General features: G+C 46.2%; 1 protein-coding gene across 3 annotated transcripts in view; it reads left to right on the top strand.

The window, feature by feature from the left end:
- The window catches only part of LOC135056953 (zinc finger protein 271-like), a 51,642-nt gene extending 34,800 nt beyond the window's left edge, over positions 1-16,842 (top strand). For all 3 annotated transcript variants that reach the window (XM_063962743.1, XM_063962744.1, XM_063962742.1), the window contains one exon: positions 12,216-16,842. In XM_063962743.1, the coding sequence (XP_063818813.1) occupies positions 12,216-14,383 (2,168 nt within the window). In that variant the 3' untranslated portion in view covers positions 14,384-16,842. The remainder of the gene's footprint in view (positions 1-12,215) is intronic.
- Positions 16,843-19,508: the final 2,666 nt, after the last annotated feature.

The raw sequence follows: 19,508 nt of genomic DNA, 5'->3' as shown, positions 1-19,508 counted from the left end.
GTATTGGCTGTTTGTTTTTCATGTCCTTTTTATATATATATATATATATTTTTTATAGTGGCTCGACTCTCCGTGGGAGGTCCCGAGGCATTTCTTTCTGTCACATGTTATGGCTCTTAGAGCATATTCGCAGAACGTCAAGGGTTTGACTATCCCCTCGAAGCGCACTAAACTTTTTCTGTCCCTTAAACGCTCTAGAAGCGACCCTATTTTTCTGCAGGAAACACACTTTAATAAATCCCTCCATCCAAGTTAAAATCAAAGTCTTTCCCCCTGACCTTCCATGCCTGTGACTCCAACCAGAAAAAAAGAGGGGTGTCCATCCTCTTTGCTTCCCATCTAATGTTTTTTTTTTAATAAAGTAATTTTTATTCAGTAGTCTGGAGAATAAGGTACAGACATTGCAGAGCATTATCATAGCACAAACAGTACATCCATTCATCTTGAATCAAAGCCATGTTTTAAATGTAGCTTACAACAATGAGATATCAGTACAATTTCCAAAAAGAAATACACAAGGATTTCCTATTGTTCAGACCTTTAGGGTCTGCAAAATCCGTAGCCACCTATATTAGTCTTCATTACCTTTTATATTTATACCCGTAACCTAAACTGTAGAAAAATAACAAACAAACAAAAAAGGGGGGGGGAGGCAGAGTGAGAAGGAGCCATCCGATTCAGGACTCCATTAGTCATACACATAAGTAGGTGGACACGCAGGGCCCAACCGCCAACTTCTCAGTATACATCAGTTATAGTAATTTATTGATATGCTTGCACTTCAGTGCCCACTATATTTGGGGAACCAGATGAGAATGGGAGGAGTCTAGCCATGGAGACCAAACCCTTTCAAACTTAGCTGATGCGTTTTGTTTCATATAAACATATCTTTCCTTAATTATTGTGTCGTTAATTAAGGTCTTAAGTGCAGATATTAACGGGCCTTTAGGGGCCATCCACATCCTTGCAATGCAAACCTTAGCCAAGGCACATACATTTAGAGCATAGAGACCCTTTGAAACAGACACAGGAGCAAAGCATCCCATTCCCAAAATACAGAATTGTGGGGTAAGCAGTCCGCCAGGCACTCCCGTACTCTCCAGAATTGACCCGACCCCCGACCAGAACACCCTCAACCTCGGGCAGTCCCACACTAGATGCCAGAATGTTCCCACCGCCCCCCCACACTTAGGACAAAGGCCAGATCTGCCCGTCCCAAACGTAGCCAGCCTAGCTGGAGTCATATATGTTCTGTGTAAAATGAAGAATTGAATCTGCTGATATCTAAGGGACTTGGTAACCTTGGCAGGGTATTCCAAAGCGAGGACCCAGTCCTCCTCAGTTATTAGACCCAAATCCTCCTCCCACTTTCCACGGAGACGTGTCATAGGGTCCGTATGGAGCTTGGTAAGAAGATATCCATACGCAAGGGAGACCATCTTAGCCCGACCCAAAGTGGTCACAAAAGTCTTGATGGGGAATGGGAGGATTCGTGGGGGTGATTCAGCAAATTGGGACTGGAGGGCGTGACGAAGCTGGAGGTATCTGAAGAAGTAAGAATTGGGTAGGTCAAACTCATCTCAGATGTTGAAAGGATTTAAATGCATTATCTAGATAAAGTTGAGAGAGAGAAATCACAGATCTAGGGGCCCATACCTCCCGCCCCTCAAGTGCATGCAATTCAGGGAGCCAGTCAGAATACCACAAGGGGGTATCCGGGTCCAGGCCATCATACCTCAAGAGGTCTCTCAGGGCCCGCCAAATCTTTAGGGCCTGAAAAATTATAGGGGGAAGAAACCTAGCTATGCTCCCACTCAGTAACACCTGCATAGGAGAGAGGTAGGGAAAGTAACAACGAATAAACTCACAATGCAAAGAGTCAGTCCCAGAGTTTTGTGCCCATACAGTGATATGAGTCAGCTGAGCAGCGAAGTAATATATCTGAAAGTTAGGTAGAGCCAGGCCGCCGTCAGATCGCTGTCTGGTAAGGGTATTTAGCTGTATCCTAGGTCGTTTATTAGCCCAGATCAGTGAGGACAGAACGCTATTCAATTTCCTAAAGAATATTGGATAAATATATACCGGGGACTGGAGAATAATATATAAGAGTTTGGGCAGTATAATCATTTTAATGAGATTAACCCTGCCAGACACCGTCAGTGGAAGCTTACACCAAGTCTTAGATTTGCCCGTGACCCACTGCATGGTCGGGTCCAGATTCAGAGGGACAAAATCAGAAGGGTCGTTAGTTATTTGGATTCCAAGGTACTTAAATTGTACCGTCCAACATAATGGCAGGGGGATTTTGGAAGCAGTAGGAGGGGGGCCTATGACTGGCATAATGTATGATTTAGGCCAGTTAATCCTAAAACCCGAATGATCTCCAAAGTTCTCTATCACACGCAACAGGGTGGGCATTGACTTGGTGTAATCCTGCAAAAACAACAACATGTCATCGGCATAAAGAGCTATTCTATCCTCACGTGAACCTGTACAAATTCCCACAATATCTGGGTGCGATCTTATCAAGCAGGCCAGGGGCTCGATGGCCAAGGCAAACAGCGTAGGGGACAGGGGGCAGCCCTGTCTAGTACCTCGGGTCAATTAAAAAGATGGGGATACATAACCGTTCACCAAGATCCTGGCACTCGGATGTTGATACAGTAGTTTAATCCATTTTATAAAATTGGGTCCAAAGCCCATACAAGCCATCACCTCCCATAAATAAGCCCATTCAATGCTGTCAAAGGCCTTGGCCGCGTCCAACGAGACCACAGCCGAGACAGAAGGGGAGTCGTGTGGGAGTTGTAAAATGGTATGCAGTCTACGTAAATTGATAGACGTGGACTTTCCTGGCATGAAGCCGGTCTGGTCCGGGTGAATGAGGGAGGTTATCACTGTGTTGAGCCGTACTGCCAATATCTTTGCCAGGATCTTAGCATCGGTGGGAATCGGGGATATCGGTCTATAGGAGTCCGGAGATCTAGGGTCCTTACCGGGTTTTGGGATCACTATTATAACTGCCTCTGACATGGAGGGGGGGAGTTCGTTGTTGGCAAATATATCTAAGTACAGGGCATGAAGCCTGGGGCCAAAGAAATCAACATGATTTTTGTATACCTCGGAGGGAATTCCGTCACATCCCGGAGCCTTGCCATTAGGGGACATACCAATGGCCGCAGTCACCTCTTCGAGCGTCAAAGGCGCCTCCAGCAGCTCACAGGCTTCAGAGGAGAGTGCGGGCAGTGGAACACCCCCCATGTAATATGAAAGATCTGAAGTAGAGCACTGCAACTGTGAATTATAAACCTCAGAGAAGTAAGATCGGAATAACAGCGCAATGTCCGGTGTGGTGTCGACAAGAGAGCCATCCGCCCCGGACATTTGGGTGATCGTGGTCCCAGGACGATCGTAATGTATAAGACGGGCCAGGAAGCCCCCCGTCCTATCAGCCTGCATATATATATTAGTAGCTTTAAAAAGGAGGGATCGAGAGTTTTTATCAGACAGGTGGGCTAACCAAACTGACTGAGCCACCACCCATCGTGTCTTTGTCTCGGGGGCGTTGTCAGACAGATATTGGGACTCTAGGTCCCTAGCGTCCCTTTCAAGGGCCTGTTCTCTCTCCCTAGAGGACATTTTATGAGCCGCTATTCGTCCAATATATGAGCCTCTCAAGAACGCCTTAAACGAATCCCAGACTACTGTACCCGGGGCAGACCCTACATTGTCGTTAAAGTAACCCTCCCACTGAGTCTCCAAGTCACCGCAGTCCCCCAGCTGGGTCAGCCAAGAGGGGTGCAGTTTCCAATAGGAGTGCCCCCTCTGACTTTCCACAGCAAGAGTCATCATCAGAGGGGAGTGGTCAGAGACCCCTCGAGCCTCGTAGTGGACGTCAATAATCCTAGGGACGAGGGCGGGGGACACCAACATCAGGTCAATTCTGGAGAAGGAGCCGTGAGTGCTGGAAAAACAGGAGAACTGACGGACCGCAGGGTGACGAAGCCGCCACACATCTACCCACTGCAAACTATTCAAAAAATCCGCAAACTTGGTAGGACCACCTCCCACCAGCGCAGCCTGTGGGGAGTGCCATCGGTCCATAGACAAATCCAGGACGTTATTAAAATCTCCCAAGCAAATCACTGGGGTGGTAGGGGAAGGAGCTATGAAGGACGCAGCTTGTTGCAGCACAGTATATGAGAAAGGAGGGGGGACATACACCGCTAAAATGTAATAGGGCTGGGAGTTCAGCTTACATTCTATAAATACATATCTTCCATACGGGTCAGTTTTAATCGATAACAACTCGAATTGTCTTTTTAATCAGAACGGAGACACCCCTAGAAAAGGAGGAGTGAGAGGCATGATAAGCCCAGCCCACCCAGGCCCGTCGTAAGGACAGTAACCTATGTCCCTCCAAGTGGGTCTCACTGAGGCATGCAATATCCGGGTCATATTTCTTAATCATATTTAGAATCAAAGAACGTTTGATTTTGTTATTCAGACCTCGAACATTCCATGCCAGAATTTTCAGATTAATCATGACCCCCTATAAGCTCTATACACCTCCCGGATGGACCTCTCCCAAAATACATCTTGAGAATAAGCATTATCAATACCAGCAAAACATGACGTATATGAGCCCTGCGTTGTAAGCCATAGCATCTGAAATATGAAACATCCTTGCCTCAGAAAATACTTAAATAAGAAAAATAACAAACTAAAGAAAAAAAAAAACCCAAAAACAGCAGAAGGAGGCGCAACTAGCAGCTTCCCAATTAACCATTCCCTCCCCGTACACCACCCCGAACTCCGGCATACTTATATCCCGAACAATCAACCCAAACTACCAAGCGCTAGGAAGGCCTAGATTCTCAGCTGAACCTCTAACCCTCTCTAACCAACACCACTTGGACGTAAAAGTCTTGAGCCACCAACGCAAAGAAGGGGGGCTCCCCGAACTGTGATCAAGCCTCCGGTAGACCAGGCCCCGGGCTTTTCCACATAGGAGATCAGTCTGGAGCCAGTTGCCGAGCACCCGGTGCAAATCTGTCCAACCATTGGGCCGCCTCTCTAGGGGAGTTAAAAAACTTGGTCTCCCCATCCGCCACAACTCGGAGCCTTGAGTATGAAATGTTGAGGTCTCGCAGCCGTCGTTTAATGGGCATAAACTGGGCTCGGTCCTTCTGGACGTCTGTGGCAAAGTCCGGGAAGGCCGATACCTTGACTCCATTGCGGACCAACGGGCCCTTCGTGCGACCTAAGCGGAGAACCGAGTCACGGTCTTTATAGTGCAGGAATTTAGCGATGAAGGTGCGAGGAGGGGCACCAGGAGGTAGCGGCCGAGATGGTATCCTATGTGCTCGCTCCACCGTGAAATGGGCCGTAAAGGACTCAGCGCCATACATCTCCTTAAGCCAGGATTCGAGGAAGTCCTCCGGCTGCGAACCCTCTTCTCTTTCAGGCAGGCCTACAAATCTGACGTTGTTTCTACGCAGCCGTCCCTCCATGTCTAAGAGCTTGGTCTGAAGGGAGGAAACCTGCTGGGTCACCGTGGATACGGATTGCTTTAGGGGGCCACATAAATCTTCCAGATTGGAGACCCGTGTCTCCGCCTCACCCACTCTCTCTCGGATACGTTGAACATCTTGGCGGAGCAAGGAGAGATCGCACTGCACCTTCTCCATCTTATCGGAGAGACGTTGTTCACTGCCAGCTATAGCCTCCAGCACTTGTTGAATAGACGGCGCCCCCGCTGCCTCCGGGGAATCAACCGCTGACTCGGGAGGGGAGGTCGAGTGTGTTGGAGAGGCTCCATGAGAAGGAGCCGGTGCAGCCCTGGGATTGGGTTGTCTGGTAAATCTTTCTAGTTTGGCCGCGGCCGCACTCTGGCCGCCCTTAACCATATTGGACAGGAGCAGTCACACTCACCCCACAGTAGGGCTACAGTATAGGATTGTAATTAGTAGGCGGCTGCAGCAAGGTTGCGTACAATCAGTGGCGGGAACTAACCGTGTCCGGTTTGTATGTCAGAGTAACAAAGTAGGATAATGGTACGCAGTACACTGTGGGAAATTGGTGCAGCACAGCAGTGTAGTCAGATCCAATCTATGTGCAGCTCCTGTGTGATATAATGGAAGGGCCGTGCAATGTAAATAGCTGACTTTGTCTCCAATCTCAGGTGGGTATTAGCATAGTCATTAGGAGAGTAATAATAGGAGAGGTCAGTATGCAGTAAAGATCCTGTGTGCAGAGACAGTTCACAGGGCACAACAGATGAATGCAGCCCTTCCAAGCATGGAGGTCAGCCCAGAGCAGTGGGGCCTTCTGTATAGCTTCTCCCAAAATGGCCGCAGTGTCCCTTCCCCTTCCCCAGAAGTACCTGCTTCCTATGCCCCTCCGGGTGTTAGGGCTCCGGGCCGCAGCCTGTCAGGGAGAGGAGAGGCAGCTTCCACCTCCCAGTCGTCCCAGGGTGCTTGTTGGCAGTGACAGCCCGTCGCCCGAGCTCCGGGCGTTCCGCGGCCGAGGGCGATGAAATTGAGGCCGGGGATCCGGAGGAGGCCTAGGCCGCAGGGCCGGAAGTCAGCCGGCGCCGTCCCACGAGTCCCGGAGACCGCAAAAAAGGATGCCCGTCAGCGCCCAGCAGTATGAGGGAGGTATGTAGCCCGGGCAGGGACACCAGAGGGGTCAGGATGGGTGAAAGGATGGGTTTATTCGGGGAGCTCCCGAGATCCGCTCCCTACTCCGTTGCAGCCGTGGCCACGCCCCCCCATCTAATGTTTGATCAAGAGAATGTTTATGCTGACAAGGAGGATAGGTGGCTTATATTGGTGGGGAAACTCAACAGTACCCTATGTACCATGGTTAACATATATGCGCCAAACCAAAAACAAGCCCACTTCTTTAAGAAAATTGATGCCTTGCTCTCGAAGTATGCTAAAGGTGTACTAATTCTGGCTGGTGACTTTAATGAAGTCCTAGATCATGCCATAGATCGCTCCTCCCCTTGCACCCTCTCGGCTTTGGGTCCCCTATCTCCATCGTCGAGAGCCTTACTATCTCTCCTTAAACATCATCTACTCTTTGATTCTTTTCGACTTATTGACCCCTCGGCTAGGGATTATACGTTCTACTCCTCAGTGCATAAAACGTATTCGAGGATTGACATGATCCTTCTAAGTAGGGATCTTTCACTTAAGCTTTCCTCAGCTGCCATTCATCCTATGGTTTGGTCGGATCACTGCCCCATGATGGCTGACCTTGTATTCATTGCCTCTCGCCCCCCCCCCCCCCCCCTTGCCTCTTGGAGACTTAGCGATTCCCTCTTGCATGACTCTGAATATATTGTTCAGATTAAAAATCACTTATTGGAATATCTCCAATTTAATGACTCTCCCAATATTTCTCCATTGACCCTCTGGGAAATTTATAAGACTGTCTTACGAAGCCACCTTTTTAGTATGGCTTCTCGACATAGGAAACTGACTGGTTCTCACATGACCTCCCTGACCTCTAAACTTCATGCCCTTGAACTCCAGCATAAATTGACCCCATCTCAGGCTCATTTGGAGCTCTTAAATAAAGCTGACCTCTCCTGTCGGATCGTACCACCAAATCCCTGTAGTAATTGACCCAGATTTTTTACGAAAAGGTAGATAAAGCCGACAAGATCCTGGCATCTAGACTTAAAGCTCGGAACTCGCGCAATAAAATTTTGACCATCAAATCTAACACGGGTGACTTCTCTCATTCCCCTCAAATTATTAACCGTGAATTTCAGGCTTTTTATTCAAACCATTATAATTTGAATAGGGACGTGACGGAACCCAGGCCTTCTGATGATGTGATTAACGAATTCCTTCAACGTGCCCACCTCCCCTGTCTATCTGAACAAGCGTCTATGCAGTTGAACTGTGATATCACTGACAAAGAGATTTCTAATGTTCTGAAGACTCAGAAGCTGTCGAAGGCCCCTGGGCCTGATGGCTTTTCAGCTTCCTACTACAAAAAGTTTGCCCATATTTTGATACCCTACCTTAAACCCCTATTTAATGCAGTGTTGCATGGGTCCCAATTTTCTCAAACCATGCTTGAAGCCAAGATAATCGTTCTTCATAAAGAAGGTAAAAATCCCCATGACTGTGCAAGCTATAGGCCGATCTAGTTATTGAATATCGATGTTAAGCTGTATGTCAACATTTTTAGCCACACGCTTAAACCGTGTTCTCCCTGGCCTACTCCACTATGACCAAGTGGGTTTCATCCCGGGTCGTCAGGCCAGGGACAACACTAGGTGGACAATAGATCTCATCCAAATTCTTAATCGCAGACAAACCCCTTCCCTTATCCTGTCATTGGATGCTGAAAAGGCGTTTGACCACATTTCATGGCCTTTCTTATTTCAAACCTTGCAAAATTTTGCAGAATTTTTAACCGCCGTCTCTGACCTGTATTCGTCCCCCACCGCAAGAGTTTTGACTAATGGTATTCTCTCTGATCGCTTCCCGCTTACTAATGGCACTAGACAAGGCTGCCCACTCACCCCTCGTATTTGCTATGGTCATTGAACCACTTGCCGCCATGATCAGACTATCTAACAAGGTGCGAGGAGTGGAGGCGGGTCCCCAGGATTTTAAAATTTCGTTGTTTGCGGATGTCTTGTTGATGCTTATGCATCCTCAATCTTCCCTCCCTGCCCTTCATGATATTATCGAGGAATATGGCCATCTGTCGGGATACAAAATGACTTTTTCTAAATCGGAGGCTCTACCCCTACATGTTTCTCATGAACTAAAGAGTTCTTTATCTTCTGTATATCATTTTAAATGGCAGGAACGTCGAGTTAAATATCTGGTAGTCAATATCACGTCCCACTATGACCACCTTTATGCGGAAAATTATCCCTGATTATTATATAAAATCAAACGGGACCTCGCTCTTTGGAAATCCTATATAATCTCTTGGTTGGGTAGGATTATTGCTATTAAAATGACCATCTTGGCCCAACTTCTTTATTTATTTCAAACACTCCTTGTTAAAGTTTCTGAAAATATGTTGAGGGAAATAGTCATCTCTCTTGCGGTTTGTGTGGAATGACAAACCCCCCAGATTAGCATTAAACTCTCTCAAGCTTCCTAGGTCATTGGGGGGGGCCGAGGGTTCTCTGATGTATTATTTGGCTAGTCATTTATTTGTATTATTTGGCTAGTCATTTAAGCCAAATGGTGGCCTCCTTTGTTCCTCTGGTTGCTTGGATCGACTTGGAGACCTATATACTGGGTGTCCGATCCCTAGCCTCCCTATAGGGTATGGATAAAGCTTCTAGAAGCTCGCTTCTCCATTTGTTCCCCTATCTTAAATTTTCCCTCTCACTTTGGGACTACGCGTCCACTAAATTTAAGTTGTCCTCCTCTCCCCCCTCCTTTACTCCCGTGGGATAATTCGGCTTTTCCATCTGGTCTCTCTCCTACGCGTTTCAAATTATGGTTCAAAGCTGGTATTAGGTTTGTATCTGATTTCCGTGTTCGGGGATCGTGGGCGTCTCTGGATGACATCAAGGTTACATTTCCTTCTATAGTACCCCCCCCTTTTCGAGTTCCTCCAAATTCGCAACTTTCTCCGGTCACTTTCTTATACGGGATCACATGAGGGTCCTACCCCTTCTGAGCGAATTTGTTTGAAGAGTCCTCTCGACAAGGGTATGATTTCTCACATCTGTTCAATACTGATTGAGGCTGCCTCTCCCGTGCGGACCCGACATGAGCTGGAGTGGGAGAAGGACCTCGGCCCCTCTCCGGACGACTCCTGTTGGGAGGAGGTGAGGGATGGACTTGCTAAGAGCTCTCTCTCAACTCGTATAAAAGAAACCTCCTATAAATTGTATTATTGGTGGTATTATACCCCGGATAGACTGTCTAAAATCTTCCCTTCTGCTACTCCGGTTTGTTGGCGGGGTTGCGGACAGAGAGGCACCCTGCTTCATATATGGTGGACTTGTCCTATTATAATTCCTTTCTGGACTAAAGTCCTCGATCTGTTAAACTCCCTCTCCGGTATCCCACTTGTCCTGGACCCTTTGATCTTTTTGTTGGCCCGCCCCTTTCAGGATCTTGACCCCACCTTGAACAAATTATTTTCCTATGTCTTAGCCGGTGCGAAATCTTTAATTGCCAGAAATTGGAACTCGCACCCCCCCCCCCCACACACACACCCACCCCCACCCTCATGCAAGCTCTAAATAACCATATCCGGTTTATAGCCAATATGAAAAAGATTACATGCTATCTTCATGACTGCCCCATAAATTCAACTTAGTTTAGGACCCCTGGCTGTCAGCGTCGCCCTGCTCTAGATAATGACCGTCAACTATTCCAAACCATGTTCCTGAACCGTTGACATTTTGCTCTCGGCCTCTGACCACGGCTCCCCACTTTGTTTTTCATATAAGCTACTACTAATTGTGCTACCCTTTGTAATTGTATTTTCTAGTGTCTTGCTTTTTCTTTTTGTATTATGTCTTTTTATGTGAAATGAAGAGCTGTCTGTTTACTGGTATTTGCATACATTTTTCTGTATACCCATTTAGCTCTTGCTGAATAAATAAAGAATTAAAAAAAAAATGAAACAATATTTTGGATTATAGGATTAAAGTGGGCTTGCCACATATGTTCTTTCATTTATTCTGTTGGACGGATCGGTATATTAGCTACTGATGGCACACAGCTGATATGTATTTTCCACAATTACTATAAGAGGCTCCATGGACATACTATGGCTATGCTTCTGATGAAGCTGCTTGACCTGGCCTAGTGAAACGCGTTAAGTACACTATTTACCTGGATTTATGCTATACTACCTACTTGGACTCCTGATACTGACCGAGCTTCTAACCCAGTCGTTCTGGACTACATCTTACCTCCATTGAACCAGACACCTGCAGCCTATGGATCCCTGTTTGGGACATCTGCCCACTCTCTGGTAATACCTTGCTTAAAATTTCACTTACTGGTTCTGCTATTGTGCCAATCATCCTGCAGTACATTACTGCTTACAGTATTCTACTCATCGTACTCCTTGAACATCCCAACTCCAACCCATGATCATATTGAACTGCCACTGGTAAGAGTGGCAGTTGCTGTTATCTGACCATTTATCCAGTATTTAATACTTTAGATACTTATTTATGAAGATGAACTTGCTCATAGTTTTCTCCACACACCCTCCACAAGTATTAACACCATGGACACTCTCACGTGTCCAGAACAAACCCAAATCCTGACACAATCCTCATTGGTGGGCATGATGATCTCAGGACTTTCCAAACATCTGCCCAGATGGTACACCTTCTGGTCGGCTTGACATTTTATAATTGATGTAATTTCCGATAAATTGCTAAACATTTAATGAGAAATGGTTCTATGATTTTAGTAGTTTACCATGTTTAATATCCATACAGTGAAACAAAGTCTTCTAATATTTATCGGTCCCAGGAGTTTCTTAGCTTAACCACACACTATTGTAACGCTGCTTTGATGTTGCAAAGTAAATTCCAGCACATATGATTACAATAAAGCTGTAATACCGCGCTATGCATAACATTGCGTATAATGGGGGTCATTCCGAGTTGATTGCTCGCTAGCTGTTTTTAGCAGTCGTGCAAATGCATAGTCGCCACCCACAGGGGAGTTTATTTTCGCTTTGCAAGTGTGCGAACGCCTGTGCAGCCGAGCTCTGCAAAAACATTTTGTGCAGTTTCTGAGTAGGTCTGAACTTACTCAGCCCTTGCGATCACTTCAGCCTGTCTGGTCCTGGAATTGACGTCAGACACCCGCCCTGCAAGCGCTTGGATACACCTGCGTTTTTCCAAACACTCCCAGAAAACGGTCAGTTGCCACCCACAAACGCCCTCTTCCTGTCAGTCTCCTTGCGATCGGCTGTGCGAATGGATTCCTCATTAAATCCATCGCACAGCAATGAACCACTTTGTACCCGTATGACGCACCTGCGCATTGCGGTGCATACGCATGCGCAGTAGTGACCTGATTGCTGCAAAAAACGGCAGCGTGCGATTAGGTCAGAATGACCCACCATGTCAGGTGATAGGTTTTACATTGTACATGAAGCAATAGGATAGTATTTTAAGGACCTTTGTCAACAGTCTTTGTTGGAAAATTACATTTTATGTGGCATCATTTTATCTTTTTTCTTCCCAGGAGATGGACATAACAGCAGGAACATTTCAAAGGAAAATCTAATTGTATCTCCAGATTGTGAAATAGAAGATGACATAAAACAAGATTCTCTGGGAGGAAACCCCATTACCACAATTCTACATCCAGTATCTCATAGTGCAGATGTATCACCTGATCCCGCTAATACTGAGGAAGGTTCTCCTGGTGTAACTATTACAGCTCTTAGAGTAGATAAAATGTTTCCATCTTCTATAGATGCCAAATGTTTTACAGCAAATGCAAAGCTTATTACCTATCAGTCAGCTAAGGAATGTGAGAGACCATTTCCATGTTCTGAGTGTGGGAAATGTTTTACATGTAAATCACATCTTGTTACACATCAGAGATGTCACACAGGTGAGAGGCCATTTCCGTGTTCTGAGTGTGGGAAATGTTTTACACGGAAATCACATCTTGTTCATCATTATAGAAATCACACAGGTGAGAAACCATTTCCATGTTCTGACTGTGGGAAATGTTTTACAGACAAATCACATCTTTTAACACATCAAAGAAGTCACACAGGTGAGAAGCCATTTTTCTGCTCTGAGTGTGGGAAATGTTATACACAAAAATCAGATCTTGTTAATCATCAGAGAACTCACACAGGTGAGAGGCCATTTCCATGTTCTGAGTGTGGGAAATGTTTTACACACAAATCAGCTCTTGCTACACATCAGAGACGCCACACAGGTGAGAAACCATTTCCATGTTCTGAGTGTGGGAAATGTTTTACACAAAAATCAAAACTTGTTGCACATCAAAAAAGTCACAAAGGTGAGAAACCATTTCCATGTTCTGAATGTGGGAAACGTTTTACACAGAAATCATATCTTGTTATACATCAGAGAATTCACACAGGTGAGAAACTATTTCCATGTTCTGAGTGTGGGAAATGTTTTATACAGAAATTACATCTTGTTTCACATCAGAGAAATCACACAGGTGAAAAACCATTTCCTTGTTCTGAGTGTGGGAAATGTTTTACACTGAAATCACATCTTGTTTCACATCAGAGAAATCACACAGGTGAGAGGCCATTTCCATGTTCTGAGTGTGGAAAATGTTTTACACAGAACTCAATTCTTGTTGAGCATCAGAGAATACACACAGGCGAGAAGCCATTTCCTTGCTCTGAGTGTGGGAAATGTTTTGCACGGAAATCACATCTTGTTATACATCAGAGAAATCATACAGGAGAGACACCTTTTCCATGTTCTGAGTGTGGGAAATGTTTTGCACAGAAATCAGAGCTTGTTACACATCATAGACGTCACACCGGTGAGAAACCATTTCCATGTTCTGAGTGTGGGAAATGTTTTACACAGAAATCAGGTCTTGTGCAACATTATAGAACTCACACAGGTGAGAAACCGTTTCCATGTTCTCAGTGTGGGAAATGTTTTACAGACAAATCACATCTTGATACACATCAGAGAAGTCACACAGGGGAGAGGCCATTTCCATGCTCTGAGTGTGAGAAATGTTATGCACAAAAATCAGATCTTGTTAATCATCAGAGAACTCACACAGGCGAGAAGCCATTTCCATGTTCTGATTGTGGGAAATGTTTTACACACAAATCAGCTCTTGCTAGTCATCAGAAAAGTCACACAGGTGAAAAACCATATCCATGCCTTGAGTGTGGGAAATGTTTTACACAGAAATCCGTTCTTGCTAGACATCATAAAAGTCACACAGGTGACAAACCATTTCCGTGTTCTGAGTGTGGGAAATGTTTTACACAGAAAACACATCTTGTTTCACATCAGAAAAGTCACACAGGTGAGAAGCCGTTTTCATGTTTTGAATGTGGAAAATGTTTTACACTTAAATCAATTCTTATTGAGCATCAAAGAAATCACACAGGTGAGAAACCATTTTCCTGCTCTGAGTGTGGTAAATGTTTTACACGGAAATCAAATCTTGTTACACATCAAAAAACTCACACAGGTGAGAAACCATTTTCATGTTCTGAATGCAGAAAATGTTTTACACTGAAATCAGTTCTTGTTGAGCATCAGAGAATTCACACAGGTGAGAAACCATTTCCTTGCTCTGAGTGTGGAAAATGTTTTACACGGAAATCACATCTCGTTTCACATCAGAAAAGTCACACAGGTGAGAAACCATTTCCATGCTCCGAGTGAGAAAAATGTTTTACAGATAAAGCAGCTTAGACATCAGAGATGTCACACAGATTAGCTATGCTCGTGTTTATTGTTGGAGGGATCCACAAGATGAGGTCACCTAGTCGCGTTTGATGGGCCCATATTTTTGGACAAAATTGTGCTAAGCAACTCAAATTTATACCAATGTTATATTGCTGTTTATTACAATTATTCTGATTAGCAGTGTTTAGTACTTAGGGTGTGCACTATTTTCATTTTCCCCTGCTTTATGGTGGGAACTCTAGGAACATGCTGTGTGGGGAGCATCTGAGGATTGAAAGAAGTGTATCTTGTGTTGGCAGAGCCATGCTCCTTTGTCTACCCACAGTGTAGACCACAAAGTTGGGTATGAGTCTCAACAGTTATCTAAGGAATCTATATTTTCTTTGGGTTCCATCGAGCTCCACAGGTATAATATCAGGGGGTCCTAGGTGGAAGGATCAGCTCCTGGGCACCATACAGTTAAGCCTTTTCAGATATCTCAGTATGCTCCAGTCCCCCTCCCTATAGCCCTCCCCCTTTTTCAGGCAGGTCAGTTTTCTTATGGTGCCAGCATGAAGCTGGCTGCACCTCTTACAGGAGTCTGCACTTTGCAGCCCCATAAAGCTTTTTCATAGTGTCTTATTTTTCTACTTTTTACACTGAGCCTGTCGGCACTGGATGTCTGTGACACTTCAGCACTGCAGGCTCCAACAGTCCCCACCGGTGCCCAAACTCCCGCATGGCCACTGCCTCAGATGGGTACTTGTGGCTGGGTCCACAACTTACGACTTACACCGCTGCTGATGGGCATCCCCTGGACTGCAAGGATGGCAATCAGGGAGCAGGAAGTGCTCCCGGTCTCTGGGAGTTGCGACAAAATTGTGGTCCGCCATGCGTATTGGTAGATGCCAATGCTGGCTGTGGACACTGACCCACGATCAGGGACTCCACTAGACCACCAAGCATATAGAGGCACAGGTAATATCCTTTTACAGGGCCCCTTAGTACCGCTGGTTGACATGCCAGCACAGAGGAAGCGACCGTGTTACTGTCATATAGATTGTGCTCTGCAGGCTTAATGGTGCAGGATGTAGTACAGGATGGGCTCTGTCCAGGTCACATCCCCAGCACCTACTCAGGAGCCCCCATGGGCTTTCTCTGTTACTGGGTACCTTGGTGGAACTGTAAATGCCTCCTATGGGACCCCCCCCCCCCCCCCATGTTAGCACCAGCTAATGTCTCTATGGCTAATCCACCTTGGTGAATACACTATATTCTACCATGCAGACCCTGGCCCAAACATCTCTGGCACTACAAAAGATGTTGCCTGGGACCAAACCATCCCCTACTAGGACCTCTTTCTCACAGTCTACTGCCATATCTGACTCAAGACGTCTGCTGAGGAAGGGGAGGATTCATGGTCTGTCACTGATTCTTGCATATGATTCTCCCAACACTGAAGGTGGCACCCTTAATTGAGGCTATTAGGTATGTCCTTTAACTCACTGAGGATGAACCTGAGCCAGTCGCTAAGAAAATAGACGTTTTCACCAACAAAAAGTTGTGAAATCTGAATTTCCCCAGATCACCTCATTGAAATTAGAAACCCTAGAAAACTCTGGTTAAGTAGTTTCCCGTGTCAAGATGTTTTGCTTCCCATTACCCTATTCCTGCAGAGGATTGTGCTAGGTGGATGGCTACCCCTCCGGTAGATTCACATATTGCACGTCTAGTTAAGATGTCCATTCTGCCTGTCACTATTTTCCCTGAAAGAGCCCACAGATAGATGAATCGAATATTGCCTTAAGTCTATTTTCTCTCTCACGTACACTATAAATAGACCCACCGTGGCAGCCTCCTGGGCTGCAAAAGCCACTGAATCATGGTTACAGGCCCTAGAGCAAGAATTACCCTCAGACATATCTGAAGACTGCATGTTATATTTGACCCTTATGCGACAAGCAGCTGCTTACATACGCAAGACCTTATCTTATGCCGGTGTGTTAGCAGCTAAGGCATCTACCACCTCTATACTGGCACGACAGATTCTCTGACTCCATTCCTGTAAGGCTGACATTGATTCCAAGAAAACTTTGGAATTTCTCCCATTTACTGGTGAAGTGTAGTTTGGCGCTGAATTGGACAAAATTGTCACTGCACTGGCTGCAGCTAAGACAGCTTTTCTTCCATCCACACCGACTCCACGTGTTAGGAGTTCTACTTTTCGTACCTTTCATCCTCAAGGAAGGCAAATTGACAAGCTTTCACCAGACAAGCTTCTGCCACCAAGGCTAAGCAGCCATGAGCTGCACGTCAACCTTCAGCAAAAACGGAGAAGCCTGCAGCCGTGAAGGGGCTGGCCACCTCCTGGAGGACCCCAGTGAGGGAGGCTAACTTCTTCACGGACATCTGGTTGCAAAAAGTGGTCTCTCACAGGTATCTCATTCAAGAGACGCCCCCCCCCCCCCCCCCCCACACAGTTCTTTTGCATAGGTCTTTCCTCAGACTCCCAAAAGGCTTTAATTCTGCAACAGGTTGGGCAATCACTCCTGCAAACAGGTGTGTTCATACCAATTCCTTCATCTCAACATGGAAATGGCTATTATTTTTCGCAGTTCTTAGTGCCCAAGACAAATGGGTCACACCAACCCATCCTCAACCTTAAATATCTCTACAGATTTGTCAAGGTTCCCAAATGCCGCATGCAGACCCTTCAATCCATAGTCCTTGCTATGGAGCCGGGGGACTTTATGGTATCCCTTGATATATAGGATGCGTATCTGCATATCTATTGCTTTCTCACATCAGCAATACTTGCTTTTCACAATGGGCAGCCAACATTGCCAATTCAGGGCACTGCTATTTGGACTGTCTACGGCGCCCAGAATTTTTACCAAAGTAACAGTGGTCATGCGTTGTCAGGGAGTCAGTATACTTCCCTACCTGGATGACTTACCGCTTCTGGCTACTTTGCCAGAAGTTTTGCACAACCATCTTCAACTCACGATGACCTTCCTCCAGTCACTCAGAGGGCTCATCAATTGCAAAAAGTCCACCCTTACACCATCCCAGTGGATTTTACACTTGGGAGCCCTATTAGACTGCGAATCAGCATCTTTCTGCCAACTGGAAAAATATCCAAACTGCAGGACAGGATTCGCAAGCTGCTCCAGCCGTGGCGGGTGTCCATCCACTCAGCCATGCAGGTCCTCGGACTTATGATCTCGACCTTTGACATGGTAGAGTATGCTGTTTCACTCTTGTCCTCTACAACATTTGATCCTGGTCAAGTGGAACGGCCAATCTGATCAAATGTTCAATGATGGCTCTCACTCCGGAGGTTCGCTTGTCCCTGACTTGGTGGCTCCACACAACTCACTTGGACAAAGGATTGACCCTTTTGGATTCTAGACTGGGTACTTCTAACCACGGTTGGGTGGCAGTAACAGAACAGCGCTCATTTCAAGGGCGTTGGACGCTGTGGGAGCTCAGTCTCCCAATCAACATCCTGGAACTGCAAGCTGTCTACAAAGCGTTAACCCTGGTGAAAAATGTTCTTCATGGCAGACCTGTTCATATTCAGTCCGACAATGCTAGAGCAGTGGCTTATCTCAATCACCAGGGCGGCACTTGCAGCAGATGGCAATGCAGAAAGTGGCCCACATTCTCAAATGGGCAGAAAGTCACCTTCCAGCCATCTGTGCTGTTTACATTTCAGGGAGCCTCAACTGGGACGCAGATTTCCACAGTCGCCAGGATGTTCATGCGGGACAATGGTACCTTCATCCAGAAGTCTTACAACTTCTTGTAGACAAGTGGGGTCTCCCAGATGTCAACCTCATGGCCTCGCACCACAACCACAAGGTCCTGGTGTATGGCTCCTGTTCCCAGGATCCACAAGCAGCATTCATGGACGCTCTCTCTATCAAGTGGACCTTCCGACTCATGTACATCTTTCCACCAGTGTTCTTTCTGCCAAGGGTTCTACGGAATCTCAGACACAAAGGAGGCAACCTCATTGTGGTAGCCCCAGTGTGGCCCAGTCACCATTGGTTTTTGGATCTGCAAGGCCTCTCAGTGGTAGTACCCTTTCCACTACGCCAAGACCTGTGTCTGACTTGGGCGCTCTCTCCTGTTGCCCTCCTTTCCTGATTTTTCATCCGGACAGAGCTGTACTTTGCACTAAACTGTGTTATCTGTCTAAGGTTGTCTCCCATTTTCATTTGAATGAGGAAATTGTTGTACCAGCCTTCGTCTCTTCAGATCTCTCAACTACAGAGCGTTCTTTGGAATTTGTTGCCCTTCGGATCTATGTTAACTGAACCAGCTCGTTAAGGAGATCGGATTCCTTCTTCAACCTTTATGATTTTCACAAAAGTGGTTGGCCAGCTAATAAAGACTCTGGCCAGGTGGATTAAAATGGCAATTGCACAAGCGTACTCTCAAGCTGGCCTTCAAGTCCCAGCTTCTGTCTCTGTTCATTCTACTAGCTCTGTAGGACCCTCTTGGTTGGTGCACCATGGTGCGTCCGCTAAATGATTATGCAAGGCAGCAACGTTGTCTTCTAGCCACACCTTTCTTAGGTTGTATGCTGTTGATACAGTCGCCTCCCAGGATGCTTCAGTTGGATGCCGGATACTACTATCCAATCAGGCGTGTTCCCACCCTTGAAGTTCTGCTTTAGGACATCCTCAATGTTATCCCTGTTGAGCTCTATGGAACCGAAGAAGAAAAGGAGAATTATGGTAGACTTACCTTTCTTACTTCTCTTTCTTTAAGGTCCATAGTGTCCACAGGGCACCCACCCTGATGCACCTGGTCTATGTGGGTTTGCAGCTTTGGTCACTGGTTCCCTTCTCCTGTCTGTGAGAGTGTGGTCTTCTGTGTACCATGTCTTCCTTCTCTCTGCTTTCGTTTCCTCCTTTGGGCTTGTTACCAAAACTGTCCTGCTTGGGCAGGAAGCAGGGTTATAGGGAAAGGGACCGGAGCATGCTGGGATATCTGAAAAGGCTTAACTGTATGGTGCCTAGAAGCTGATCCTACCACCTATAACCCCTGATGTTATACCTGTGGACCCTATGGACCTTGAAGAAAGAGTTAACAAAGGTAAGTCTACTGTAAC

The sequence above is a fragment of the Pseudophryne corroboree genome, chromosome 3 (assembly GCF_028390025.1).
Source record: "Pseudophryne corroboree isolate aPseCor3 chromosome 3, aPseCor3.hap2, whole genome shotgun sequence".
Lineage (NCBI taxonomy): Eukaryota > Metazoa > Chordata > Amphibia > Anura > Myobatrachidae > Pseudophryne > Pseudophryne corroboree.
The sequence above is the reverse complement of the archived record's forward strand: the minus strand, read 5'-3'. Positions and strand labels throughout refer to the sequence as shown.